Source organism: Astatotilapia calliptera, chromosome 7, assembly GCF_900246225.1.
Source record: "Astatotilapia calliptera chromosome 7, fAstCal1.2, whole genome shotgun sequence".
Taxonomy (NCBI): domain Eukaryota; kingdom Metazoa; phylum Chordata; class Actinopteri; order Cichliformes; family Cichlidae; genus Astatotilapia; species Astatotilapia calliptera.
This window is the reverse complement of record NC_039308.1, coordinates 3,465,690-3,492,830: the sequence shown is the minus strand read 5'-3', so window position 1 is coordinate 3,492,830 and position 27,141 is coordinate 3,465,690. Positions and strand designations below refer to the sequence as shown.

Here is a 27,141-nt window from a genome sequence, read left to right as displayed (position 1 = left end):
AAATTGAACAGAATTTTTATGTAACACAGTCTCGATCAAAAGTCTAAGACAACTTGAAAAATGGCAAATAAATCTTATTTTGCATGGCTGGCTCTTAACAAGGTTCCAAGTAGAGCTTCAACATGCAATAAGAAGAAATGGGAGAGAGACCAAACATTTTTTGAGCCTGCAATTTATTGAAAACAATGCTTAAACTGAAACAGGCTGTTTTACAGCTGATCAAGAGTTTAGGACCACACCACCAAAAAAACCCTGTAAACGGGTTCCAAACATGAACTCAGTAATAAGTAGCTCCACTGTTATTGTTGATCACTTCAATAATTCATTGCGGGATGCTTGTTGCAAGCATTTCCATGAGGTGATTGGGAACATTTTTCCAAGTGGTGATGACGGCCACACGAAGGGCATCTACTGTCTGGAACTGTTGTCCATTTTTGTGAAATTCCCTTGCCTTCCTTCCCCAAAGGTTCTCAATTGGATTTAGATCAGGGGAACAAGCAGGATGGTCCAAAACAGTGATGTTATTCTCCTGGAAGTGTCCCTTGTTCTGCAGGCATTGTGTACTGGCGCATTGTCCTGTTGAAAAACTCAATCGTTACCACACAGACGAGGGCCCTCAGTCATGAGGGATGGTCTCTGCAACATCTGGACATACCCAGCGGCCGTTTGACGCCCCTGCATCTCCTGAAGCTCCATTGTTCCACTGAAAGTAAAAGCACCCCAGACCACTATGGTGCCCCCTCCACCGCTGCGCGTAGAAAACATCTGCCATCAGGACCATCAAGGTTAAATTTTTTCTTATCAGTGAATAAAACTTTCTTCCACCTTTCAGTGTCCCATGCAAGAGAGCACCAAACGTGGCGTTCAAGGAGACGACACCTTTGAAGACATTTTTGTTTTTGAAGCCCTTCAGTCTCAGATGCCGTCTGGTGGTTATGGGGATGCAGTCAGCATCAGTAACGGCCTTAATTTGGATCGAGGATCTTCCACTGTCTTCATGGACAGCCAATTGGATCCTCCGGCTCAGTGCTGGTGAAATTTTGGGTCTTCCACTTGATTTTTTTTGTTCCATAACCCTCAGGATCATTTAAGAAATTGCAAATGACTGTCTTACTGCGTCCCACCTCAGCAGCTATAGCGCGCTGCAAAAGACCCCGCTTATGCAGTTCAACAAGCCGACCACATTCAAAAAGGGAACTTTTCTTTCTCCTTTGCCATCAGTCATGACTCATGACAGTGTGACTACCTGACACAAAATGACAATGAATCCACATTTTGGCTTTTTAAAGGCATGTGGTCCTAAAACTTTGATCGGGACTGTATTAAATAATGTCATGAAGAAAGAAGCGAAGTCATTGCATGTTTTGGTAACAGCACTCGAGCCAGGCTTTCTCTCTAAGCCAATAAGTGACATGCTGTGCTATGAGGACCTGTATGATGCCTGATTGTAATAAATTTATATTTAACACAAATAAATGTGATTTTGTTGAATAAATTCAAAATAGTAATATTGCTGTAGTACATTTGAAAATGAGGAATATGACTGTTTCATTATTGCTAAATATATTTACTTCAGTAACAATTTCTGACAGGCATTTTATGGGAAGCCTCAAGGGCCTTTACATCATCCTCCGGTTGACATCTCACGCTGTTACTTAATAACACTTGCAGGCGTTACATGAAGGATCCCAGGGACAGAAGTAAGACCAACTAAATAAAAAAGTTGTGTTTTGTGGCCTGAAAATCTGGGTACGCGGCACAGCGGGGATGTCTCGGCTACTGAGGCTTCTCTCGGCGGCCGCTCTGCCTTTCTGCCGTGCTGGAGGAGCCCGGGCCAGGCTGTCAGCTGTGACCGTAGGACAGCTCTTCAGAGCCGGATACAGAAACTCCACCGGCCCGGTAAGTGACGGAAGGTGTCTGCGAAAGAGTTTTTAAAATTATCATTTTTTTACAGAAATATAAAAATCCACCAGAAACTTAGTCAACGCAAGTTTCCTTTCTGTGTGTTTTAGAAATTTAATTAACTAAATAAACTCGAGGCACGAGTAGCTACTAGCGAGGACGACTGCCTGCCAAGTTTAGTTGAAACAATTGTTTAAAGTCTTTTTTTTTCTTTTTTTGCTTAAAAGCAAATTAGTTCAAGCGTTCATCGTGAAGTCATATTTATTTTATACTTGTACCTTTTTTGTTAGTCCCTGAGAAAATCCATTTCAGCAGCTAAACATCATATGAGCTCAATGTCTTCTAATTGGCCAACTTCAGCTCAATTGCCTTACTATGCAGGAGAGCGTAAAGAATAGAAAAGAAAAACTTCATGAGTTTAACATTTTATTCGCTCACGGGCACTTCATTCGGTACATCTTGCTCCCACTGGGTTAGACCTCCCGGGTGAGCTTAAGAAATTAGCACGAGATGGTTTGAGTTTCGTGACGTGGTGCATTTTCCTGCTTGGAAACAGCCGTGAGAAGATGAGTACACGGTGGTCATAAAGCGATGATATGGTCAGCAGCAATACTCAGGTAAAGTTGTTAAGTTGTAGTCAGTTGGTACCCAAAGTCTGCCAACAACATATTCTCCACTCTGTTACTCTACCAGCAGCCTGAGTCATTGATACAAGTGAGGATAGATCCAAGCTTTCATGTTGTTTGAATTAGATTCTGGCCCTACACTCTGAATGTCACAGCAGAAACCGTGGGTCATCGGGCCAGCCAACATTTTTGTAGTCTTCTGTTATCCAGTTTTGGTGAGTCTGTGTGAATTAAATGGTCTGATTCTTATATACTTATTTCTACTCTCCTGGAGTACTCAAAGCAACTATATATACAACATGTCTCATTCACACAAGCACTTCTAAACTCAAGTGCAAACTAATAAACATTCACACACATTCACACTCTGATGAACGAATCTGAGGGCAACTTGGAGTTAGTATCTTTCCCAAGGGTATTTGGCAAGCAGACTGAAGCCAAGGATCGAACCACCAACCTTCCAATCAGAAGATGATCTGCTCTACCACTTAAGCCACCCCGTAAATCCCGAATTACAGCCCTATTGTTAGACGACAGGAGTGGCACCTGGTGGTCTTCTGTTGCTGCCGCTTCAACATGTTGTGCGTTCAGAGATGCCCTTCTGCATACTGAATGTTGGTTGTAAAAAGTGGTTATTTGAGTTACTGTTACATTTTCTCCCCAAGAACCAGGAATGTATTAGTTAGCTATAATATATATAATACAAATATATAGTATATGTCCTTGACTCATTCCCTAATGAGTCAAGGATGGACCCACTGAATGAATGTGACCTCCACTGATTAGAGGTTTATAGTTGCTAAAAGCCATTCTTCAGCAGGTTGTTGCTTGTAGATGGTGTCCAGTGTACCAGCGGTGACTGTGTGGTCTTTTTCAGAACATAACTCTGACTCCAGCTAACTTCCTGTCCTGTCGCAGATTCCAGTTAGCTCAGCGACGACTCTACGCCACAGAGCCCAAAGGTGGGATCTGCTTTTCTGTTTTTCTCAAACATCAATAACTATTTAAAAAAACTCACAAAGTTTGTTTCATTTGATATTATTGTGAATAGTTATTCACATTTTTTTTTTTTTTTTTTTTTTATTACCAAGAATGTGAAAAACAAAACTAAATGGCTAAATACACCTGTGGTATAACGCATTTTAAATTAGACATTTCAAATGCTGATGTTCAATATGAGGAATCAGCTTCTCGAGACTCACGCAAACCTGTGTCAGCCCTGTGACAAGTTGATGACCTGTACAGGTGTACCCTGCCTCTTGCCTTATGACAGCTGGAATCAACTCCAGCACCCCCTGCTGGTCATTTTCCTTTGCAAGGCCAAAATGTGTTTGGTGGCCATCAGAATATTTTATTTTTTATTTTTTATTTTATTATGAAAAAACCCTAAAAATTTACCCGAGTAGCTTCCTCAACTTGAGCCAGTGAGCAGGATCCGGGATGGGGCTGTAACTTCAGATCAAATGCATGTCAAACTGAAATAAGTAATCCAGTTTACAAAAGAATATCCTGATATTTCATGGATTAAAAACTGAGAAACTAGAAAAGGAACTGTAGCTAAAATGACATTTCTGAATTTCAGATGGAAAAAAAGGACCAACCGGAGGAGGAGGAGGGAAGAGAGGAGGAGGAGGAAAGGACTGGTGGAGGCGAATGCAGAAGGTATGTGGTAAACATTGAAAGAACCATTCAGTTTTTATTTTACAAAATAAGTGTAACAGAATTATGAATACAGCCTCAGTTTTCAATATATTTATTTTACGTAACGGGCGAGCAGCCCAACGCTGTTCTTACTCATCTCTTATTTCTTGCAGCTGACCAATTTTTCCTCAAATCAGCGTCATCCTTTCCTCTTTCATTAGCGTGTCATCGCATTAACAAATAATAACCTGCAGGTAACTTTCCTCCTGTGCCTGTGTTGGTCTGCAGGGCGACTTCCCCTGGGATGAGAAGGATTTCCGTTACGTGGCGATCACGGTGGCCGGACTGAGCTCGGCTCTGCTGTATTTCTACTTCAGAGACACCGGCAGAGAGATCAGCTGGAAGGACTTTGTCCACCGCTACCTGGGCAGAGGCAAGGTCAGGATGTTTGCTCCCAGACTGCAGGGATATTTAGTCCTGATTGTAGTGGTTGCTGACAGATGACATGGTACCAGTCAAAGTCACAGAGTGGCTCTAACCAGCCACCAACATGAAGGAAGCTGTTTTTACTCCCGTCCCTTTAACCAAGTGTTCACACAGTGCCCACAGATTGCAAAAATAGCAAAACACACAGAATGCTGTAATTACATTTCAGTAAACACTGGACCGTTCAATCCAAAGCAGAGTTTAAGTTAAGAGTCAAGTTGAATTTGGTGAACCCCTATTATCAGAGTGCATCTTTGTAAGGTGTCTCGGCGCTCAAACTCAAACATTGCCTCCAATCCTCTGTCTGTGTGATGAAATGAAAAGGTGGCTTAATATCAGAAATATTATAATTCTGATCATTTATCAGTACTGACAGTTGTGAGACTTGGAGGTGTAAGCATCACAGCAGATGCCTTTGTGACAAAGTAACTGAGAATAAAACACAGAAAAACAAGAAGGAGATTTTCCTGGCCTGGCTTTTTATAGCAGATGACCTTAAAAATATTCTGCAATTTTTGCATAATTTTAGTGTTGAACAGCAGAAATTAGGCTTTTTTGTCCGAGGTCATTTGAGTAAAAAAAAAGCAAGAAAGACTGCGGCCGACAGCGCTGTAAACAACGGTAGACTGGTGGGTAATAAGTGTGCATGAATTGTGTTGTTTTTTTGTTTTTTTTCCTTCTCTTTATCGTGGTGGGAGCAAAACAGCAAAGTAAGAGTGAATTAATGATGACATTTATCAAATGTGATCTTGATCTTCTTTTGCTGCTGGTTCAGTGAATTTTGGTTGGAGAGAGACAAAACCTGCAGCTCAGAATCGAGCGCAAAGAAGACGTAAACACAAAGCGCGGACCCGACGCATCAGAATCAGTGAGCTGTCGGCTTTCAGCCACGACGGCATGTCTGTCTACGTGCCGTCGGGTGAGAAAGCCGAGAAAAAGAAAGCTGATTCTGATGCGTCGGGTCTGCTGTGTTTACGTCTTTGTGTGGAATCTGTTACCTGCTTTCATTTACTGTTTGGTAGTTGTTGAAATACTTTTGTGAGCTTTAACCTGAGTTTCTGGCAAAATACATTTATATTTAAAAGTCGATTCAGGATTTAATGAATCGATATCGCTTTATTCAAGCTACTCACCTCCCTCCATCTGCCTGTACTTTCAAACGTACACACGAAGGACCACAGTAATATCTGGACCATGGCCAATCAGACAGGTCCCGCCCCTGACTATCTCTGATTGGTTTAGACCACGATATGGGCATAATGTGTGTCTGTTGTTGACCACACTGAGACTTTCAGAGTTCTTTTTTTTGGTTGCACCAGTGCGACCTAGGATTTTTTTTTTCTTTTTTTTTCTTTTTCTTTTTTTTAGTCACACCATTGAAAAATGTGGTCACATTTGTGACCAAATTGGTCGCACTCTGGAGCCCTGTACTGATGTTTCTGCAGGTTAACAGTTTCATGCTCTTTCCAGGTGGATCGACTGGAGGTCGTCAACAAGCAGTACGTCAGAGTCATTCTGGTGCCGGGAGCCGACACTGATGCGGTAAGGCAAAGCAAACCAATGCTCAAACTGATTTTGAAATAGATTTTTATCCAGCTGTCACAACCCCTAGTGGCTCTTCAAAGTATTGCTTGTGGTCAGTTAATTTGTTTAATTAGCCAAATTCAGTTAAATTTCTTTACATGTTTACATTAAAAAAACTAAAAGTTTCTTGTTTAAGGATTTTTTTTTTTTTAAAGGCACAATCTGGGTGTTATGTACGTTTAGAGAAAGCCTGAAAGAGTTTGGGCAGCTAGTGAAGTTTAAAAAGTAAAACAAATGTAACCAGAGTAACCATTGACCACTAGTAGTCATGTGAAAACAACCATCAAATTCGCCCCATCATCCGACCGTCCAGTGTAGACCAAAGTGGAGATGTTTGGCACATTTGGAGAAAACTGAACAGAGCATATTCGCACAAAAGCCTCATACTAACTGACAGCACAGTGGAAAGGCTGATGATTTGGGCTTAAAGTGGAATCTTCAGATGTATAAAAAGTGTCACAGTGAGGTGCTGCTACATACAGTACAAGTCAGTATTAATTACTCTGTCAGACATTCCCTGAGGTTTTTAACTCATTAAAAATGTCAAAGTTGCACAAAGACTATTTTTATTTTGCATAGATTAAAAACCCAAATGGCCTAGGAACAAGTAAGTCGCACAGTTCAGGCTACCTTTCTCTAGTTGAATGATGCATGATGTTTTTTGTCCCTCAGAGTTACGTCTGGTTCAACATCGGCAGCGTCGACACATTTGAGAGAAACCTCGAGACGGCAGTTCTGGAACTCGGAATGGAGTCAACGCACCGACCTGCTGTCGTCTACAGCTCTGAGAGTGATGGGTGGGTTTGGACACACAAACGCAGCATGCATTATGTCAGCCAGAGACTTTAATCAGGGGTAAAATCTTTATTAAAAAGGGCCTAACAACCTCAGTTTCTATAATAACATTTGTGAAAAAGTAGCTTTCCTAATGCTGCTTTTTCTTCCTTCAGCTCTTTCCTGTTGAGCATGATCCCGACCGTGCTGCTGATTGGCTTCCTGCTCTTCACGCTGCGGCGGGGACCAATGGGAGGAGGCGCTGGAGGTGGTAGGAATCCATTTAGCATGAGCGAGTCAACAGCCAAGATGATGAAGGACAACATCGAAGTGAAGTTCAAGGATGTGGCTGGTTGTGAGGAGGCCAAGCTGGAGATAATGGAGTTTGTGAACTTCCTGAAGAACCCGCAGCAGTACCAGGACCTCGGAGCTAAGATCCCCAAGGTAAAAATCCGAGCTTTGCAGACACGGACTTTTCATCTGGTGGAATTTTTGTGGTACTGCTGCCTTTTGCATCACGAGTTTTACAGCATGTTTTGGAAAATATTTTGTTTGACATCCTCCCTGTGAAACTCCCACTATCGCCATATTTTCCTTGTTTATATCTGGTAGTATATAAACATGCATGAATTAGGTCTAGACAACTTAATATTTCCATGGCAGCCTTTATTTGATGGTTACAATAAAGTCGTTTTAACCTCTCGATACATCAAGTGTATTCAATAGATCTCCCACCCCTAGTTTCTGCGATACCAATAACTTTGACTGCATTTGATCATCTGTTTTATTTATGACTTTGCTTACAATCTTGTTTGTCTGCATTGCTTTGCTCAGATATGTGTAGAAATGCTTATGAAGAGTTTATTTCACATTGATGAGTCCCTGCTGCACATTTTATTAATAAAGCTTTTACTGTAGTCCATTTTTCAGAGTTTTGTTCCATTCTGAAGATAAAGTACTTTTATTTGAGCACATTATTAGTGTAAAAACACTGAGCTGTTTTCCCTGCTGTGTGTTGGAAATTCTGGACTCTTAACAGTTTTAATCCTGTTGTAGGATCCGAAAAGAAAAATCCAAAAACGAAACCTGAAATGAAATCAGTCATTATTCGTAAAGATACAGGCTAAAGACGAGGCATTTATAAATTAGTGCCGTTTTTTTGAGGGGCAGTTTGTCTGGGATGTGAACTTCTCTCAATCACTCTTAACTGATGCCGTTTTTATCTCAGGGAGCCGTGCTGTCCGGACCTCCTGGTACGGGAAAGACTCTTCTGGCCAAAGCTACAGCTGGAGAGGCCAACGTCCCCTTCATCACCGTCAACGGCTCCGAGTTCCTCGAGATGTTTGTGGGCGTCGGTCCGGCCCGAGTAAGTGAATGAACCCGGAGCAGATCCTGGAGCATCTGAGATGACTCTGTTCAGACACTGAATGTTTGACTGTTCTCTCTCCTCATGAAGGTGAGGGACATGTTTGCCATGGCGAGGAAGAATGCCCCCTGCATCCTCTTCATTGATGAGATCGACGCAGTGGGGAGGAAGAGAGGAGGGGGGAACTTTGGGGGTCAGAGTGAGCAGGAGAACACCCTGAACCAGCTGCTGGTGGAGATGGATGGTAGGCAAGCTGCATTTTTGAAGTGGAACATACTATCCCCCCCAGCCCCCCATTAGATTTAAGTGTCTTCATCTTTTTCTACAGGTTTTAACACCGCCACGAATGTGGTGGTCCTGGCTGGAACTAACAGACCGGACATCCTGGATCCTGCTCTGCTGAGGCCAGGACGCTTCGACAGACAGATCTACATAGGTAAGCAGAGTCTTTACTGCCTTACTGCAGTCTCCACATCTTAAAGTATTGGAAAGTGCCCAAATCATTCTCCCACTAACCACAGTGCTGCCAGTTGGTGTGAGGTGTTGATTTGCTCTTGGCATTCTCCGAACATGCCATTTAGAAACCTGATTAAGTGTAAACATGGCAGCGAAATGTACCTACGAGGGATATCTGGGTTTTCCAATGTGATCAGCCTGCTGGAGGACGCATGTGGTGCCCTGTAAAATCATGCTCATGTTGAAGCTCCGCAGAATAAGTTTTAGTTGGAATGCAGAGGAAGAATTCTCTCCTGTCTTCTGTCAGGTCCGCCGGACATCAAAGGCAGGGCGTCCATCTTTAAAGTCCACCTGCGACCAATCAAACTGGATCCCAATCTGGACAAAGACGGTCTTTCAAGGAAGATGGCAGCTTCCACACCGGGATTCACTGGTTTGTAACAGTTGGATCGAATAACAACAATGTAACGGCACTATCGCAAAAATGTTCTTTTATTTTGAATCATTATATTTGATGACTGTTTTTTCCCGTTTGAATGAATCAGGAGCTGACATCGCTAGTGTCTGCAACGAAGCAGCTCTGATCGCAGCCAGGCACCTGAACCCATCCGTCAACAGCAAACACTTTGAACAAGCCATCGACCGGGTCATTGGAGGTGAGTGTGACATCACCTAGTACGTGACGGCTGTGTACGGTTGTTTCTTGTAATGGTCTTTGTGTGGTAAACGGGACAGTTTGTATCTGACGTCCTTACAGTCTGACTCCCGGGTTGTTTGCTTTCAGGTCTGGAGAAGAAGACTCAAGTCCTGCAGCCCACAGAAAAGAAGACCGTCGCCTATCACGAGGCCGGTCACGCCATCGTCGGGTGGTTCCTGCAGCACGCTGACCCTCTGCTCAAGGTAGGAGCTCTGTGCGTGCTTGGGCTGTGTCGTTTCTGTTATGACTCCAGCTGCTCTGTAAATCTCCACCAGTTACAGGTGTAGATGGAAGCTGTGGGTTAACCACACATGGTTTGTATCCAGGTGTCGATCATCCCGCGGGGGAAGGGTCTGGGTTACGCTCAGTACCTGCCTAGGGAACAGTACCTGTACACCAAAGAGCAGCTGTTCGACAGGATGTGCATGATGCTGGGAGGGCGTGTGGCTGAGCAGGTTTTCTTCGGACGGATCACCACCGGAGCTCAGGACGACCTGAAGAAGGTTACGCAGTCTGCCTACGCTCAGGTACGCACATGTGACTAAAAACACACTCCCTGTTTGATTCCCACCAGCAGAAGAGTGCTGTTTGTGCCGTAACGCATCGCTCTGCACCCTGATTTGCAGGTGGTGCAGTTTGGGATGAGCGAGAAGGTGGGACAGGTGTCGTTTGACCTTCCCCGACAGGGCGAGGTAGTCATGGAGAAGCCGTACAGTGAGGCGACAGCAGAGATCATTGACGAGGAGGTCAGAGAGCTGATAAATCGAGCGTACGAGCGCACCCTGCAGCTCATCCAGGACAAGAAGGACCTGGTGGAGCTGGTGAGACTGTCTAATATGCAAAAACACAACCTCAGATAAACGCAGAGTATTCTTTCCATGATTCATAGTTCAAGTAAGGATGAACTGAAGCCCAGATGTGGGGCTTCAGTTCATCCTCTGTCTGAAACAAACCAGTTAAGCTCCACCTCTGCTGTGATCCTCAGGTGGGGAAGCGCCTGCTAGAAAGGGAGGTGTTGAACAAGGCTGACATGCTGGAGCTGCTGGGCCCTCGGCCGTTTGAGGAGAAGTCAACGTATGAGGAGTTTGTGGAGGGGACCGGGAGCTTCGAGGAGGACACGAGCCTGCCGCAGGGCCTCCGAGACTGGAACCAGGAGAGAGGAGGGGAGGCGGAAGACAAAAATTCAACTCAGGACAAACGGCAGGCCATCTAGAGTCCAAAAAACACCCAACACGTACCAGCTGCAAAATAAAAAAAAAAAAAAGGTCTGACAGAGTCTGGGAGGTCTGGGGGAGGTACTGGGTTTAGGAGGAGCACGTGGCCATTCACCCCGATTTGTTCTACCTTCAAGAAACTTTCTCTAGTTTAACACGTTTAAGATAAGGTGAAATTAACATGTTCATGAACTTAAACATAAAAATACAAGATTTCACCAGGTGATTTCACAGATTTCAATAAAATTGTGCTTTTTATTCAGTCAACTTTAACTTTACTTGTCCGTCCTGCAGAGGATCCATACCGCACAATCTGAGACAGCTGCACTGCTCGTTAGTGCTCTGTCTTTAAAATGTAAATAGTTGGTGACCTGTATAACTAATATGAAGAAAAATGAAGGTTGGTGGTTATAATTTCCTACTACTTGTTAAAAATTGTATTTTAATATATAACTGTATTGATATTCTGCTCTGGCATCACGTCCACGCGGATTTGATTTTAATTAGATGCTAAAATAAAGTAAGGAAGTGGGCAAATGGGCAATGTTGGGAGCACCTCAGATACCTCCTCCTCAGATCCACCAGTCTCTGGTCAGCCTCTGCTTGTAGAATTTGTCCAGAGGTTCCTTCTTTCCAACATCTGGGCAGGAATTTGCTCCAGAATGCCTTTAAGACTCAAACAGGAGTCTAGAATGTACACTATGCGCATTTAAACAGTGCATACAGACTGACTCTTCCTTTATTTATTCTTCTAAAGGGGAGACCCCTTCCTGACCGATGCCTTGCTGATAATGAGGATTATTTTCTGTGTCCAGACTAAAAACACTGGATCGTTTTTAAACTTTTCTTTTTGTGGACAGCAGTTACTCTTCATACTGACACGAAGAGTCGTCGGACCGAAACACCTCAGCAGCATCCGTCACTTCGGATTTCTTTTTGTACAAACGTTTTGATCATATTGATTTTTGTGTGATGTTAACAGAAAATAAAAAATGGAACATTTCGTGTAAGTTATGCTGATTTAAAGTAAAAATCCCCCTAAAATACTGAAACACAGACCGTCAGTGATGGCTGCAGGCGTCGCATTTCAGCCCCAACGCGAGCCGTTCCCCTCAGAGTTAAAGGCTCGTCTTATTTTATGTTTTAAATTTTCATCGGCAGCATCCCTGAAGGGACTGAAACTAATTAAGCTTATCTCGCTAACGAATACTTTGAAGCCTGTTAGCATCCAAATGAGACGAGCGCCTCCTGGAAGTCTCCCAGCACAGGAGATAGATACTTCATGTCCTGATTTGTGTAAACTGATTTTTCATTTTTAAGATGGATTTTCAGGTTATTAATAAGCTTTATATTGGAAGATGGAGCCCCTACAATGTTAGAGGGGGAACTCGTACAGCTCCAGCGAGGAAGAACCCGCTGGTGTCGGGCATACGGAAAGGCAGCCTTATATATAAACACATGGGGAGTAGATAAGAACTACTGAGCCTATTGCAATAATAACCAATAATAATGTTGTAGAGTAGTAACAAGAATCATAACTTGGATTTATAGAGCACCCTTCAAAGTACCCGAGGTTTCTTTAGACACAGAAAAAAGGCTTCAGTGAGCATGTGACATTTCAGCTGCTTTTTGAGATGGAGGATCACAGATCTCAGAGGGGCGCATGTTTCAGAGTGAAAGCCCTGCTCCCAAAGGACCGCTGTCTGGAGTGCTTGATGGAGAGTGAGCATTTGTACTGAGGAAGGTAGAGTCCAGCGTGGGGAGAAGAATGTCTGATGAGTCCTGGGGAGCAAGAGCACGAAGGGATTGGCATGTGAGGAGGATTTTATAGGACATACGGGCTTTCACTGGGAGCCAGTGGAGGTGCGTAGCTAAGGGATGATTCAGGGTCACCTGATCCAGCCCTAACTACTCTGTCACAGACGAGCCTGATCTTAAAAGTGGGACAGCTGAAGGCTCTGCCTCCCATCCTACTTTTAAAAACTCGAAGAGTGTAGTGTAATGTAAGCCTGCAGCGTGAGAGCGACGCGCTCTGTCCTGATAATGAGGCGCTCTGAGGTCTTTAAGATGTGAGTCTGATCAGTCAGGACTTTGTATTTGAGGAGAAGGATGTGAAATTCAGAATTTAACAGGGAACCAATGAAGAGAAGCTAACATGAGCGTAACATGATCTCTTGCAGCGCTGTTGTGCATTTACACCTGCTTCACATAGCAGCTGATCAGCGGTGCAGAGGTAAGAGCCCATGAGCTCTGTAAGAAAATAAGGTCTGCATTTCACCAGTGTTGTTTTAATCAGCAAATCAGTGTCACACCAGTTTTGGGAAGAAGATCAAGGTTGGAATTTCCAGTTAATGACAGAAAATATACAATGACGGTGACTCTGAGAATACAATTTTATTTATAGAGCCAAATCACAACAACAGTCGCCTCAAGGCGCTTTAGTTTTCTTTGTAAATGTGAAAAAACCACAAACATGCTGCTGTGTAAAGTGAAAAATGTTTTTTTTTTATTGTGTTGACATTCCGAACAGTCCCAGTACATCTTTATCTATAAAAACTAATCCCTGAATGCTGTAGCTTCATTTCCACCTAAAGCCGCGACACCGCTTCTGTCTCAGCCAACAAAATCAGCGAGACGTCACTTTCTCTCCATCTTCATCTTTAACAGGCTGGCGCCGCGCTCCTCAGTGAGTCACAGCGTTTCCTTGCATATGGCGTGCGGCATCTTCTGTTAACCTTTGACCCTTAAAGCTGCTGAGAAAGTCTTTGAGTGTTTAAAGTTCTGCTTTTTTTTTTTTTTTTTTTTTGTCCGAATTTGAGAGTTTTGGTAAATCGAGGCTGTAAAACTCTACGTTTACACATCAGTTCTGTATCAAAAAGCTACAAAGGTGCTACATTCTTGTTCGGGTGTAATGGCAACGCGTCTCCACGCACAGGCTGCACTGTCCAGGAGGGGGTCCCCCCCTTATCATTTCTCCTCCAGCTGCAGAGCCACTGCAAAGCTGATCCAGAGTCCGTTTAGTCTATTACAGGTTTTAAAGAAAACCTTGTGTAGCCCTTTATTTGTGCTGCAAAGTGAGGCCGATCAGCAGCTGAGACAGTTTCTCCGTCCAAGTTTGTCTCTTATTCAAGTTTAAAAAAAAAAAAAAAAAAAGTCCTTTGGCTACCTGCTGGATGTTTAAGTCTCCGCCTCACTGTCATGATCATCTTGATTAGTGGGTTCATTTTGGTTTAGAACTCAGCGACCAATGAGATGAGCAGAGAGGCAGAGAAGAGAGAGAGCGACAGGGAGATGGCTGCCGCCCCGCCGCAGTCCTTAGCGTTCTCCTGTAGGACGAAACAAATGTGATGCTCAGTCCTTTCATAGCAGTTTCTCTGAGTACATCAGCATTCACCTGTTTCACCACACAATCTTTAGTTAGCTTTACAGAATGAACAGCAGATGACTTGATGTATGAACGGTCAGTGAAGTTGATTTTTCTGTCCATACTCTGGACTCATTTTAGCATACATCATATGCTAACCTGTGCATACTTAAAGCGAGTAGACCTACAGTATCACAGTTTTTCTCTTTTTCTCTCTTTTTTTGCTTTTCTTAGATGCACTCAAACTTTCTATTTACATGGGGCAGCCAATCAAACGACAGCTGGGTTAAAGGGAGGAGGAGCTAAAAACAGCTTACTAGAAAATAAGGCAACATATTTTTGGTTTGGCTTCTTTAGTTCTGAACCAACTGATGCAGAGTCTGAGATATTTAACCCACAGTCTGAGTGTTCCTTTGGAGATCATCCTGACATCCTGATAAATGATGCACCACAGTCCAGTGTAAGCAGTAGATTATTACAAGCTATGACCCATCATGCAAACCTCTTCTAGGGGAGTCCAAGAATAAAAATAAGGAGCTGGATTTGTGCCCAATACATCTGCTTTAAACAGCCATCAAGTGTGACGGGACTGATGTTAGAGATTATACACAAGCTGCAACAACGACTGTTAAATGATTAGTGGAACGTTTAAAGTGAAGAATTTGAATCCCTTAAAAAAATCACTCTTAACAAAAGAGGTGATGTTCTGCTTTTCAGCTGACTCAAGGATTTGTTGGATGTGCTGCAGGACAGAGGTGCATCAGTACCCGATTGACCCTGAGACCTGCTTCCCCTTTATTTCACACACAGACACACACAGCTTATGTGTTGTTGCTAGTTTTCTGTGTGAGATTCTTTATTTGCCTTTAAAATCACCACGTTTGTGTTTGTTAAATAGTCTTGCAGTTCTTTCGCGTTCACAGTCAGCAGTGGGGCTCAGCACTGACCTTTGGGTGGTAGGCGTGGCATGACTGAGGGCGCCGCCGCACCTTCTGGGATCTCATCCTGTTGCACTTCACTGTGGCGTTATGTTCACAGATATTAAGGAAAACTGGAAGCTCGCTGTGAAATAAATATATAATGGGGACGAAATTTTGTAGAAACAAAGCATGACGTAAATCTGAAGTTTCAAAGCCTCAGCTAAGAGCAAACAGATGTTGTGAGACTGCTCAGATAATCTATTAATGTTCTCATCATTGGCTGTGGAGTGCCAGTGAACTGCATCACTGATCTGAGGGAAAATAAGGAGATTACAGCACAAATGTGATTTTCCAGGCTGAATGCAGTCTTGCCCTCCCTGCAGTATTTGTGGCTGTAAGCATCCAGCAGGGGGCAGCATTTTGCTGCTGAGAATGTGAAGGATATATTTGATCTCTTTGGGCTCCAGCAGAATGGCTCCATACTGACGGGAGCAGTCACAGTAGGCCTGAGTCACGACCAGAACCAGGTTACTGTCAGGAATCTGCTGCACCACAAACATCCTGAAACGCAAAGAAGGCCGCAGTCAGTCACTGCCAATCATTCAATTATGCTTAAGTTGAAACTTCCTCGATTTAAGACCAGATTAACAAACTATGAATGAAGCTTGTTTTGATTTTTAAAGTGTGTGTGTGTGTGTGTGTGTGTGTCATACTTCTGGCAGCGTCCACACTTGTTGAGGCTGTTGGCCTCTCTGACAGACGGGTCGTACATGAAGCCTGGGTAAGCTGTGTCGCAGGGTTGCAGCGCGTCCAACTTCTTCTGCTTATGAGCTGTGGACACCACACACACACGTACACACGTTACACAGCATCGCTACACCTGAGATGGCTAGTCCCACTTTTTGATGAGCACAAGATGCCCACAGATGTGCTGTACTCACATGTGTGATAGCCAGCTTTGGCTGAACAGATGAAGATGGATCACAGTGACGACACAGACGGCACACGGAGGTGATGAAGGTGAGGATGGTGATGGAGAGATGATGATGAAGATGAGTAATTTATTAATGAGACCAAATGAAAACAAAACTTTTCTAATCCTTTTCTTTCATAATTTTGTTCTGTAAAGTTTCAGCGACACTGACACCTGTGCTCACTAATGTGATAACGATGGAAAGGATCACCAAAGACACTGAGTTCATCCTGAGAGGAGCACGAAAACCTCTTGAATTGCTCTACATATTTTTCCAGACAGCTACAGCATGCTGCCACCTACAAATATTCCTCCACTAATATGAGGTGCAATGATAAAGTTAGGCACATAACTCTGTATAAATAACAGAAAATGTATCCAGCCACCTCCTGTAGCTCTTTGGGGTAAATGCTGAGGTGCTGCTGAGCCAGCTGAGAGACATAGTTCCTCCACTTAGCTGGACACGCTTCATCAGCCACGAGGCATCCAGGAAAATCCTGGTCAGATGCTGAACCACCTGAATGGACTCAGGTTAATTGGGAGGAGACAGAGCTCTTTACCCCATCTCTAAGGTGGAGCCCAGACACCCATCACATGGATTACTCTTTTTGTCAGGTCATGGTCCTACATGAGAGGATGATTTGCCGTTATGGTGGCGGGGTGGGTAAAGGATTTTTTCTGCTCAAGTAACCCCATGAGCTATGCTGTCTGAGGCAGTTTGGCACCAGTAAGGTCCAAACTATCGATTGAGCAGGAGGTCAGGATGCGATTCCCTATGAAGAGAAAAACAAGGGGCCTGTTCTAACCAAGCAGACTGTATCCGGCCTAACCCAAATGGCCCTGCCTTCCTTTGGCTCCCATGGTCTGCTGTTACTTTCAGGATCAGGCAGCAGTCAGAGGTGGAGCTCATGGTGCTGTGATCCCCAGTTACCAGTACTGGTTGTAGGGATACATTGAGAGTGGTTGTTGTTCCCCTTCACAGGGTTGTGCCGTGTTAGATCCACTGTAATCAGACTGATCTCTACTGTAATGTCCTGAGCAAGCATCGACCTGTGGGACTGAAAATGAAACCAATTTGCTAAAACGTGCAGCTCCACTAATGACCTCTTGAGGCTGCCTCGAAAAAAGAGGCAATCCCAAACCAGCGCTCCTCATAAGATTTAACTTCCCGAGATACAAAGACTTCCCAGATTTGATGGTGATTAAGTGCACTGTCAGAGAACTTGACCAGTCAGGTCAGTCTGAGCTTACCATCCACAAAATAATCAGAGTGCCAGAGACCACAGAGGTTAAAGTCCAGCAGGAACCTGACAGAGACACAAAAACACCTTGTTAAAGACAAAAAAGCACCTGACATCCAGCAGCAGTAAGTGCTGTGAGGTAAACTGTGAAACAACTGAGGCACAAAGCAAAATTTAACTCTGCAGGTTTCAGTCAGTAAAAGTCTTTTGGTTCGGTGATTTAAAAGTTTGAGTCCAGCAGTCTTTAAGTACCACTATTTGATTTATTTTTAAGCTTTAAAAATCTCTCAGTGGTGGAGGTTCAGTTTGCAGTTAAAATGATTTATGCATATTAAAAATGTGAACCACGCACACTGGCTCATTATCCACACCCTGAAGACATGAAGCGGACAGAAGTCTCCCTGGACTTACAGTGTGTTTGCTGTTAACATCATTATGAAGACGTTTCTAATATAATAAGAACAGAAGCACATTAATAGTGACTGAGAGATGTAGATTTCATCCTATGTTATACCTTTACAACACTACAATGAAGTTGGAAACTGTATACAGTACAAAATATACGATAATATATATTTTTGTCTGTCACAGATTGAGTGACCCCACAGATTCGTGTGCCTAATCTGTCCATTTCCAGCTCCTTCTTTTATTCTTGTACTCTACCAGAGCAGCTTTGCATGATCAAAAGTTCAAAATAATCCTTTATTTGATTCTAAGCATTGATTTACATTTGGTTGCACAATCCCGTCAGCGTAGGACATTGTGATAATGTGATGTTGCTCTTTAGCACTTACATCAGCGCGTTGGAGAAGAACCATCTCATCAAAGCCATGATGACGTAGAATGGCTGCAAAAGGTAAAACAAGAAATGAGAACTTTTGGTAGAATAAGATCTTAAAAACCATCAGAAGATTTCTTTAATCTTCTGATGTTAACCATGTGTTGGTATATAAGAAATTTACAACAGATAATATCAAGCCTCTGTTGTCATCAGTAGCTAAATAGTAATGAGACTCACGCTGAGCAGAGGTCGCGCGCTGCTGGCGTGATGGTGGCCGGTCTTGCACATTGCCTGGTAGTCGAACAACGACACTCTGGAAAAAAGAAAACTCAATTTGAATTGTGACAGGAAAAAAGCGTGTTCTATTCTTCATAGTTACCAACATATTTTACAATAAAAAGAAACATGAGTGGAAAATGTGTCTTGAGTTAGTCATACTTTTTAAACATTCCCATCTTGAGCAACGAAGCCATGATGGACCCATCTACCTCGCCAAAGAAGCGACCAATCTGTGAAAAACAACATGAAGCCAGCAGGCTTTTGTTATTAGAATTCAGCAACATGAAAATTAAGGATCATTTACAGTGTGGAGTACTTTTACAGAGCTGTAAAACTAACAGCGAACTGGAATGGGGAGTTCATGGACTAAAACTGGATGGTAATAAAAGTGTCACCCGTCTGCTGAGCACCAGTGATACCTGTGAGGCATCTCTGCAGGACCCAAAGGACACTAAAAGGTAAAACCCACAGCAGCCAGAGCCTGCTCATCATTGGTCAAGAAATACAGTTTCTGCTTTATCGCAAAACTTCAGAACAGTTTCTTTCCTCAGGCCGTGAGACCACTGAATCATCTTTCACACTTTGTTTTAATGTTGAGATTCAGTTTTGATTATTTTATTTTGGATTTTTTGTGTTAGTTTCATTTGGTGAAACAACACTACCATGTCTATGTGCAAGCTGCTGTTTCATAATAATAAGTGATCGTGAATCTCAAACAGCTACATTGGTTTGAAAGAAGAAATGAGGGAACTACAGTCTCTTGACAAGCACCTTTTAAATGACTTTAACTCCATGACAGTTTTTGCTGGAGACAAAATTCTAACTATTCTGGTAAGAATAGAAATGAAACGTTATGTTTATTTTTTTATCTTTTTTGTATCCCAGTAGCACAAAACATTCACTGGGTACTGCTGTTTGAACACAGGTAGAAAAATCAGCTCCTCTTAGATTTTGCCATGCCCAGTTCATAGTACCATAACTCCCAGACCACTGTGGGCTGGAGAGAAAATAAAAATGGTTCCTAAAAATGAGAATTATTTTGTAATCTTGCAGCCAAAATTACACAATAACTTACTTGGGTGTTAAACGGTAAAGTTATCATGCTGACCCATCCATCCACCCTTCCCTCCTCTGTTACTCCTGTTATTATTACTATATAGAGGGCGCTGTTGCCATAAAATGAAATTCTTGGTCATGTGCTCAGGCCAAATGACTCTACATAAATGTCAACCAGTAGCCATTTAGCTGGTAATCTAAGTGCATGCACATCCTTAAAAAGTAGCCTCAAATTAAATTTCCTACACTCAACTTTCCTGAGTTTGTGGAAAACATTACTCTCTTGGCAGTCTCATCTATTCTAAGATAGCATGTAAATAGAACATGATCAGTCAGCAGGTTTACATGAAGATAAGGAATGTTTCAGACACATTTAAAGTCACTGCTGCGTTCAGCCTGAGAGTCTGCAGTGTGTCGGCTCTTTCCGGCGCTCAGCAGCAGCAGCAGGACCAGAGTCTCTGAATTATTCAGAGCATTTTGTCTCAGCGGCTCTGTTCACGTTTACAAGCTGCTCTCTGCCCACACTTCATCTCTGTCTGGACGGATTCTCCCAGCAGCCTCGGAGGATTCACAGGTTGCTGAGTGTTGGCAGTTGGATGCTGCTTACACACCAAAGTTGACCCTCTGTTTTCCTGGCAGCAGCAGTTGCAGCAGAGTGTAAACACACTGAACTAAACAAAAGCACGACGAGTGCCAGGAGCTCGGCGGGCGCGCAGCAGCAAAGGCAACCAGGCAGGTTCAGGTTTCCATGCTGCCTCTGAAGGGCTTCAACCAAAACTGGCTCATTATATTTAACAGGCTGAGAAAATATCCACCAGTAAAGATCAGGATTCATGAAATCATTGTCTAAACAAAAAAGCATAAACTTTGATTTAAAGAAAAATTAAATGTTTTTCAGACAAAATTTTTCTGGAGAACCTGCAAATCTGTGAGTTACAAGTAAGGCGTTCACAATAAGTTAAAAGCCGGCATGGTGTAAGGTTTATTAGAAGAACAACAGCATGCTTGGATCCTAAGTGTGAACCCTGAATGCTTTCAAATATATATATATATATATATATATCTGTGTGTGTGTGTGTGTGTGTGTGTGTGTGTGTGTGTGTGTGTGTGTGTGTGTGTGTGTGTGTGTGAAAACTAAGGAACAACCTACATGACGAAGAAATGAACCCACTGTGAAAAGTGTCAAAATTGCAGTTCCTCTAATGTCCACTAGAGGCTGGAACATAAACTGAGTCAGTCCCCACAGACTCCCATGTTAGACTGTCCAACTCATTAAAAATCAACACATAAAAACAGTTTAGTTCATAGTTACAGTATAATCACAGTATAATCTCAAATGTATGCTTAGCCTCAGATATTTGGAAGAAAATGTACGGATATATGCGAAGCTTCCAAACATGGTCCAAGAGAGGAAAACACAGGAAGCAGTTAGGAAACCTGCCGAAATGTAACAACAGGTGTATGACTTGGCCTCCAAATTCCTTAACCTAATTCGTTATTCAATGCAATCCAGCTTGAGATGGGCTGTAAAAACAAGCCTAGTATCCAATATCTCATATGTCATGTCTTGGTGACCTAATAGGATGATCTGATATCCTTGTGTTGGTGTTGTTCCCACATCATCATAATAAATGTTGTTCCAGGTTCAACATTGCAAGTGACCAATCACATTGTTGTGACGTCATACTTTTGCAAGCCAAGTGATTCATTCATTTATGAAATTCCAATGTTGTAAGGACAATATGTATAATGCTTAACGTTTATTAAAGAACAGTATCCTGAAATGCAAAGAATTCAAATTGCTGGATCGGTGGACAGAGGCGGTTTCTCGCAATTTATGTAGATTTTTTAAGGCGTTTTTTTCCGGTCGCAAAAGTATGACATCACAACAATGTGATTGGTCACTTGCAATGTTGAACCTGGAACATTTATTATGATGATGTGGGTACAACACCGACACGAGGATATCAGATCGTGCGTGACTAATATCCCAGGACCTTTGAGGTCTTCTGAGGTATTTGGGCTGTTTTGGTGTCATAAAGTTTAATTCTGAGAGACTAATGTTCTAAAATGTCCAAAGTATGTACAGTCCAACAGTTTCATTCAGTCAGTTTCTACTTTTTTAGTTGTAAGTAGTTTCCAGTAATTATGTTTCCCCTTACAGGGTCGCTAGCAGGCTACAGACTCCAAGACGTGTTCATTTCATCACATTATCACACCTTATAGTTGTACTTTTCAGTCTAACCTGCTTTCAGCCCCGAGGTTGAACACTGTACTCTCACAGCAGGTTCTCAGACAGGATCATTGATCATCACTCGGACGTTTCCTCCACACATGGCCAGCACCACCCAAAACAAGCCTTCTGTTTTGCTTTGTCACCCTGCTCACTACACCTTCTCTTGCTGACCCATTTCTTATAGTCAGCACTGACTTAATTTCTCTGCTGATTAAATATTTACCATGCCCTGCACAGCGGCTTCGGCATCGGGGTGGATTCGGGGCGTTTCCGCAAACTTCCTGCAAATCCCAGAGCTCAGCAAAACATCGAGGAAGTGCTTCATCATAATATCTGCTTAGTAAGACCACTGGGAATGCAGGAGGCATGCAAATAATGAAGAATGAGCTGATTCTGGCTTTAGGGTTACAGAATATTTTGCTGCTGCATGTAGCTGATGTTTCTCCTTTTAATCATACTTGAACACAGCTCTACTAGAACGTCTAGTTTTCATTTAACAGCAAATATCTCACTGTTACTCATCAGATATTGCACCAGTTGAACAAAAACATCCAGTGGCATTGCATTTGCAACAGCTCAACCTAAAAGCTTCTCACCTCCATGGGCACTTGTTCACTATGTGTTTTAGTTCCGTTCTTTTTGTGAGGGACAATCCACAAAAACATTAACCTCATGTTTAGCTTGTAGTCAGCTTCCATCTGCACTTCCTGGACAGGAATGTAGAACAGTATAATACAAATACACACATATACATATACAGAGGGCATTAAACACAAATAGAATGATGTAATAATTAGCCTAACAGCACACTTTAATAAACATAACAAGACAATTTCTCCATCACTGTCCTATCTGAATCCAAACACCACAGGCTGTGTGATATAACCATTTTTAGAGGTTTAGAATTAAACAACAAGGCACATGCTTCCACCCTCACACTCGCTCTGCATCTCCATTTTGCTTTCAAAGATCTCCTGCAGCATGACCGAGATACCACCTTTATTCTTTGTACAGGCTTTATAAAGACATTATAAGGGAGTGACACACCTTTCAGGTCTGAAAAGTGCAGCCAAGGTGGAAAAGGCATTAAATCTGCATTCTTTCTAATGACCAGCAGTGGCCGACTACTCTGGCTGCAAGAAGACTTACGTCTGTGAGATTACAGGCTCTATTTGTAGACATCTTGCTTCATTAAGAGACTTCACTGACCAATCGTGATCTCACGGTGGCTACGTCAGTCACAGATATCTGGGTCAAGACTTCCCATTTCCTGTCCCCCGGACACCATTTATGAAATCAGATATGTGTTCATACATGGTGAATAGAAATGCAATGCAACTGCTACACAACTACAGACTGCTGAAACATGAAACATTAGAAGCAGCCCTAAAACTCTCATCCCTTGCCTACAGATTGTTCATGGCCAGTTTGAAGAAATTAATTTTGATAATTTAAGATAAAGTAACTCACTTTGGCTTTTGTACAGATGTGTTTAAATCAAGTTTCCTGAAGATTTTAAATAGAGTGACCCAAGGCTTAATTTTAGGCCCCATTTAATTTTTTTTCATTAATAAAATAGGAAATAGGAAATAATATGCCTACAGATAAAAAGAGCACCTTTATGCTGATGACACCATACGCTGCTTAGTTGGCTCTTCTCTGAATGAAATGCTGAGGAGCTACAAGTTGCCTTTCAGCAGCTGAGGGTATTATTTTGAAATTTAAAATGGGTTCTTAATGGTAATCTTAAGAGCTTGAAAAAAGTAGGTGTCTGGACATCTGAAGCCTTTTAAATGAGAAATGTAACATCTTTCCAAACCTAAAGACATCCAGTCGCCTTCTTTTTTCAAGCCTTTCCAGGGGTGTCGAAGTCCAGGCCTCGAGGGCCGGTGTCCTGCAGGTTTTAGATCTCACCCTGGGTCAACACACCTGAATGAAATGATTGGTTCATTACCAGGCCTCTGGAGAACTTCAAGACATGTTGAGCCATTTAAATCAGCTGTGTTGGCTCAAGGACACATCTAAAACCTGCAGGACACCGGCCCTCGAGGCCTGGAGTTGCCCACCCCTGACCTACACAGACATATCTACGCAATGCTGACTAAACCAAATTTATGTTGTTTTCCACAAATCACTCCCAGATCGTAGATCTCAGGTTTTCATACCCTTTAAATAGATGTTATGTTCAAGAGTATAATCTTACAAATATTTGGGTATTTTGAGTGAATATTGAGAAATTAGGGGAAAAGCTGAAGGCTGGATTGGGTTTTTATTATTGAAATATGGTTCGTTTGAATGTATCAGTAAGGAATGTCTTGCAGCAGGGACTCACAGGGTCTGGTGATTACTTAAAGTGTCACCTTTCAGTTTATACATTGATTAATGTAATTTTTAAAATAGAAATATTTAATGAAAAAAATAATAAAAATCAATTTTATGATTTGAATTTATGAAAATGAGTTTAAATTTCTTAAACTTAATAAGACTGATCTGAGAACTGGTGTTTCTAAAGAGGGAGCTAGGGTGAAGCTTGTTTGGAGTAGAGACTAAATAAACATAGGTTATGAAATCCTTTTAACATCAGTTGGACTGCTGACTAAGTTACTGAAGTGATCCAAAGACACTGCAAGCTGACTGATCTCATTTAAGTCAAGGCGCTAAAGGTAACCTTAAATTATTTCTCTTATTGCAGCACACATAGAAAATTTTGTCCCCTGTAACCTCAAACTCAAAGTGCTTCTGGCAGCCAGAAGGTCAGCATACATTAAGTACGGATCATCTGGCCTTAAGATCACTAAGACTGTCATGTAACACAAACATCAGGCGTGCCCATGTACAGCTGTACTGCAGGCAAGTTAAAAAGCTGAAATACTTTAAGCGAAGCAGCAGATGTGGGATTGGAACATGGCCGCTCTGTACCAGAGTGTGTATATGTTGAGTTTGTGCATGTATGGAAGTTTGGTAGGTTCAGGATTAATCCTCAGTAATGTGGCTCTTAACAGGCTGGGTTAATCCAGAGTTAACGAGCAGCTGTCAGATGGACAGCAAACTCGCAGTCCTCACATTTCTTTACTGGATGACATCACCTTATGGTAACACGCACTATATTGCCAAAAGTATTGACTCACTCCAAATAATTAAATTCAGGTGTTCCAATATCTTCCATGGCCACAGGTTTTTAAAATCAAGTACCTAGGCAGACTTCTTTTACAAACATTCATGAAAGAACTGGTTGCTGTCATTGAATTCCAGGGTGGTACCGTGATAAGATGGAGTTCAGCTGGGAAATTTCCTTGATGCTAAATATTTCACAGTCAACTTCTAGTGGTATTATAACAAAGTGGTGCTGAAGTGTATAGTGCTCAGCGGTCGCCAACTTTCTGCAGAGCCAGTCACTACAACCCTCCAAACTTCATGAGATTAGTTTAAGAATAGAGCTTTATGGAATACCTTTCCATGGCTGAGCAGCTGCATCCAAGCCATACATCACCAAGTGCAATGCAAAGTGTTGGATGCAGTGATGTAAAACAGTGTTCTCTGGAGTGAAGAGTCATGCTTCTCCATTTGGCAATCCGATGGACTAGTCTGGGTTTGGTGGTTGCTAGGAGAACGAAACTCATCTGACTGCACTGTGCCAAGTGTACATTTTCATGGAGAGGAGATTATGATGTGGGGTTGTTTTTCAGGAGTGAGGCTCAGCTCCTTGTTCTTTCTAAACAAGTTTTAAAACTTCACTTTCACATAGCAATAAAGTACTGTGCAAAAGTCTTGCCCCTCATTTCTTTATATTTTGCTTCCAAGGAGCCAGACTTCTTGGTACATTTTTGAAATGGTCTTAAGCAATAATTCTGCGAGGAGGAAGCAGGAGTACCTAGAGAGAACCAACACAGACATGTGGAGAACATGCAAACTCCAAACAGAAAGGCTTCAGCCAGGTGATGGATTTGCACCCAGGACCTTCTGTGAGGTAACAGGGCTACCAACCATGCTGCCCAAACTGGTCACCATTTCAGGGAGCAATAAACCTAATTCCTAGTTCCCATTTTCCCAGCAAAATATAAAGAAATGAGGAGTGGCTTAACAGTAACGCCCACTCACATCTTGGGTCATTTGACCTCAGGAAATGGCCCAGTGGGCTCACCTGAAACCTTGGCTGATTGTGACCCACACCCGTTTTCACACCTTGGCTCGTGTGATTAGGTAGAGGATCAATAGGGGGTACATGACCCCCTTGGAGGACAATCCTATGGGGCTTAAAATCTGAGACTTGCCACCATTTACTCTTAGACCTGAAGCTTCTCGGATGAAACGTCTTCAAGAAAATTAAAAGAGTCCAGACGCTTTTCTTTCCAAGCTCCTTAGACTACGATGACCTGGATGACTGAGAACCTTCGCAGACATACAGTATGTTTCACACAATACTGTATAACCAAAATACAACCAGAGTGAAATCCCCAGTTGCAAAGAGACACAACACAAACAAGTCATGTCAATATGATTGCATTTATAATTAAGACAGCAATTATTTGTTGCCAATCTATCTGAGACTGATTGCAGTCAGTTCGAGCTGGACTGTGATTGTCTGAACAAAGGTTATTGCCCTCAACCTGTGAAATTGCTGATTGATTAAAAGTGATCACCCAGAGGTTGAGGCTGCTGCACATTCAACTTCTGGGCATTGCAACTACTTGCAATCAGTTTATAACAACAACAAAAATTCATTGCAATCAACGAGCAACCACCTGATCTTCCAAGCTGTAATGAAGTTGCACCAACATGAGGTCTGCAAATTACCACATCACATCATTATGTAACAGTTCTAATGTTTTGGTTCTGTTATATAAATAAATATTAATGGAAAAAATACTGCTACAGATTTTAAAACTGAAACACAACAAAAAACTATATAAAAAATATAATAAATGTCTGCTGTCTGGCTCTGCCATCAATCTGTGGAGTAATTTTGAAAAAGCTAAAAAAGGCAGCTGTGCTGATGCAGTAACACTGCAGAGGTTCATGAGACTTTCAGCTGTGTGGTTGCAGACTAATCTACTCTTTTTGCATTTCTTAATTTGCTGCATTCTTTGTGTGAATTAGCAGAGCGACTGTTATGTTTTCTTGTGGGATTAGTAGAGATGCTGATTGCATTAGCACTCTGGGTTGTACCATTAATGACGCCATGATGCCGCCAAGTCGTGTGGCTTGTGGAAAAACAACAAACAACTTTTAAAACGTATTTTAGGACTAACTCAGAAGTCTTGATGCAGTTTAAAAAATATCAGATTTGAAAAGCAATTCCATACATAAGTTAAGAATCCCCACTGATTTAGACAGAGATATTAAAATGACTGCCCATAGGCCTGTCGAGTGGCAAAACTTCCTTTTAAAACTAAACTGTCAACATTAAAAAATAAATCCTTTGTGTTTAATTACAGTGTTGTCCTTAAAACACAACTGGAGCTGAAATATCTGCAGCACAATCACTCAAGGCAAAGATTGCAGTCATTCTCATTTGAGAAACATGAAGTACAATTTCCAACCCTCC

General features: G+C 42.3%; 2 protein-coding genes across 6 annotated transcripts in view; one reads left to right on the top strand and one right to left on the bottom strand.

The window, feature by feature from the left end:
- Positions 1–1,639: 1,639 nt before the first annotated feature.
- afg3l1 (AFG3-like AAA ATPase 1) lies at positions 1,640–11,749 on the top strand. Its single transcript, XM_026172543.1, has 16 exons — positions 1,640–1,899; positions 3,406–3,490; positions 4,111–4,190; positions 4,458–4,607; positions 6,126–6,197; positions 6,912–7,036; positions 7,190–7,457; positions 8,242–8,379; positions 8,470–8,623; positions 8,708–8,815; positions 9,143–9,268; positions 9,381–9,491; positions 9,620–9,735; positions 9,859–10,059; positions 10,159–10,353; positions 10,518–11,749. The coding sequence occupies exons 1-16, from the start codon at positions 1,768–1,770 to the stop codon at positions 10,743–10,745; spliced, it is 2,289 nt and encodes a 762-aa protein (XP_026028328.1). The 5' UTR covers positions 1,640–1,767; the 3' UTR covers positions 10,746–11,749.
- A 1,782-nt stretch (positions 11,750–13,531) lies between these two features.
- The window catches only part of LOC113025111 (voltage-dependent calcium channel subunit alpha-2/delta-4-like), a 79,646-nt gene continuing 66,036 nt past the window's right edge, over positions 13,532–27,141 (bottom strand). For 3 of the 5 annotated variants that reach the window (XM_026172537.1, XM_026172538.1, XM_026172541.1), the window contains 9 exons: positions 18,464–18,534; positions 18,263–18,338; positions 18,039–18,091; positions 17,255–17,310; positions 15,972–15,992; positions 15,744–15,861; positions 15,476–15,591; positions 15,058–15,140; positions 13,532–14,072 (listed from right to left, as the gene is read on the bottom strand). In XM_026172537.1, coding sequence (XP_026028322.1) covers positions 13,977–14,072; positions 15,058–15,140; positions 15,476–15,591; positions 15,744–15,861; positions 15,972–15,992; positions 17,255–17,310; positions 18,039–18,091; positions 18,263–18,338; positions 18,464–18,534 — 690 coding nt within the window. In that variant the 3' untranslated portion in view covers positions 13,532–13,976. The remainder of the gene's footprint in view (positions 14,073–15,057; positions 15,141–15,475; positions 15,592–15,743; positions 15,862–15,971; positions 15,993–17,254; positions 17,311–18,038; positions 18,092–18,262; positions 18,339–18,463; positions 18,535–27,141) is intronic. The other 2 variants (XM_026172539.1, XM_026172540.1) reach the window with 1 other exon arrangement.

Bases quoted from the DNA above. Each gene is read 5' to 3' on its own strand.
- afg3l1 (XM_026172543.1), top strand. From the start codon at position 1,768: ATGTCTCGGCTACTGAGGCTTCTCTCGGCGGCCGCTCTGCCTTTCTGC. The intron at 6,198-6,911 runs GTAAGGCAAAGC...TTTGTCCCTCAG, and splicing joins CGGGAGCCGACACTGATGCG to AGTTACGTCTGGTTCAACAT. The intron at 7,458-8,241 runs GTAAAAATCCGA...TTTTTATCTCAG, and splicing joins TCGGAGCTAAGATCCCCAAG to GGAGCCGTGCTGTCCGGACC.